We start from the raw sequence: 1,680 nt of genomic DNA on the forward strand, positions 1-1,680 counted from the left end.
AAGGAATCATTAATTGAACTGACAACGAAATCTGAAGAAATTCCAGAACAGCCCCAAGATGAAGATGGTGAAGAAACAGTAGTTCCAGCCAAAAAAGCTAAGAAAGAAGACAAACCCGCCAGGGACTTAAAGAAGGATGATAAAAAAGAAGATGAAGATGAGGAAGATGATGATGAAGATGCAGAGCATGATGCTGAAAATGAAGGTGAAGATGAGGAAGAAGATGATGATGAGGAAGATATTGAAGATGATGATGATGACGATGAGGAAGATGGCGGTAGCAGTGAAACGGGTGAAGATGATGATGAGGACAATGAAGACGATGAGGATGATGACGAAAATGAAGAAGATGATGATGAAGAGGGTGAAGGCGATGATGGCGATGAAAGCGATTAAGCAAACACATTTTAAAATTTTTAATATTTAAGATTTTATATTAAACTTACAATTTGTACGCTTAAATATCGAGTAATCATATAAACTTTTATTCTCATCAAAAATAATCCATTTTTCTATATTTCAAGACTCCTTTTTAGACTTTTTGCTGACATTTATCATTCATTAATAAAATGATAAATCTGGACAGTTGTTTAGTAAACTGTGAAATAAAGGGATGTAGCTTTGAGTTGTTGATAACAGCTAACGCTTTTACTCCCTGATCTGGGTGTGCCTTATTTGATCTACACTGAAGGAACGTGGCAATGTACATATCTTTTATTGTGGGTCCATTTTTTTCATAAATATAGCAGTACGAATTCTGTAGATCTTTTATCCTACGTCTAAAATTTTTCTTTTTATAAATTGTTGAGATCTTTTGCTACATAGATTTTACGCTCTAATAGAAAGATTTATACATATGTAAAGATTTGAATATTTTCCTTTAAGTGATATTTTTTAAGTTCCTGTAGTGTCCATTTAGCTATTTATTGAAGGTGAAACAACCATACAGTGAAGACGTCTGGACAACGTCTTGATTTTTATTGCTAAAGGCCAGCTTGAAGCTAAATCAGAGTATGTGTATAAATACATTTTTTGTCATTATGTGGTGTTGTCCCCAAATTTGATATTTTTCAAAAATCGGGTATAGATGTTTTACTATATAACTGCATGCAAAGTAAAAAAAATCTAACGATTTAAACAAAGTTCCAATTTACAGGCATAATATATATCTTGCTATTAAACTTAGTGTTTTGTTACCTATTATCAGTTATGGATAAGATTTAACTATAAAGTTAAATAATTACACTTTAAAGTAAATAAGGAAGATATAGATTAAATGGCTTGGAAAATGAATGTCTTTGACAGCTTTGATAATTTTGTATATATATATATATATATACAAAAACAAAATACAATATATTGTAATTCCTGTACTGGTATTACGCACCCAAACTATATAAAGACTTTAAAATAGAATTTAATATTAATTTTCATAATAATATTATATAAACTAATTCACCAATTAAATAGTAAAATATATAATGTAATATATAATTATATTTACTTATATTCGTATTATAATTATAAATTGATTCCATTATATTATTATATAAAAGTTTGAACTTTATTCATATAGTTTATTATGACATATACGGAATAAAAATGTGCGCCTCCATTAAGTTTAAAACATTTTGCAACACTACCATTTGAACTGTCAAACATGCATTTGATGACAGTTGT

The 1,680-nt window shown here is 29.0% G+C and overlaps 1 protein-coding gene across 1 annotated transcript in view; it reads left to right on the top strand.

The window, feature by feature from the left end:
• Window positions 1-396, top strand: part of LOC119677200 — a 34,457-nt gene extending 34,061 nt beyond the window's left edge. Inside the window, exon 10 of the mRNA XM_038088474.1 lies at window positions 4-396. Coding sequence (XP_037944402.1) covers window positions 4-396 — 393 coding nt within the window. The remainder of the gene's footprint in view (window positions 1-3) is intronic.
• Window positions 397-1,680: the final 1,284 nt, after the last annotated feature.

Source organism: Teleopsis dalmanni, chromosome 1 (genome assembly GCF_002237135.1).
Source record: "Teleopsis dalmanni isolate 2A chromosome 1, ASM223713v2, whole genome shotgun sequence".
Classification (NCBI taxonomy): domain Eukaryota; kingdom Metazoa; phylum Arthropoda; class Insecta; order Diptera; family Diopsidae; genus Teleopsis; species Teleopsis dalmanni.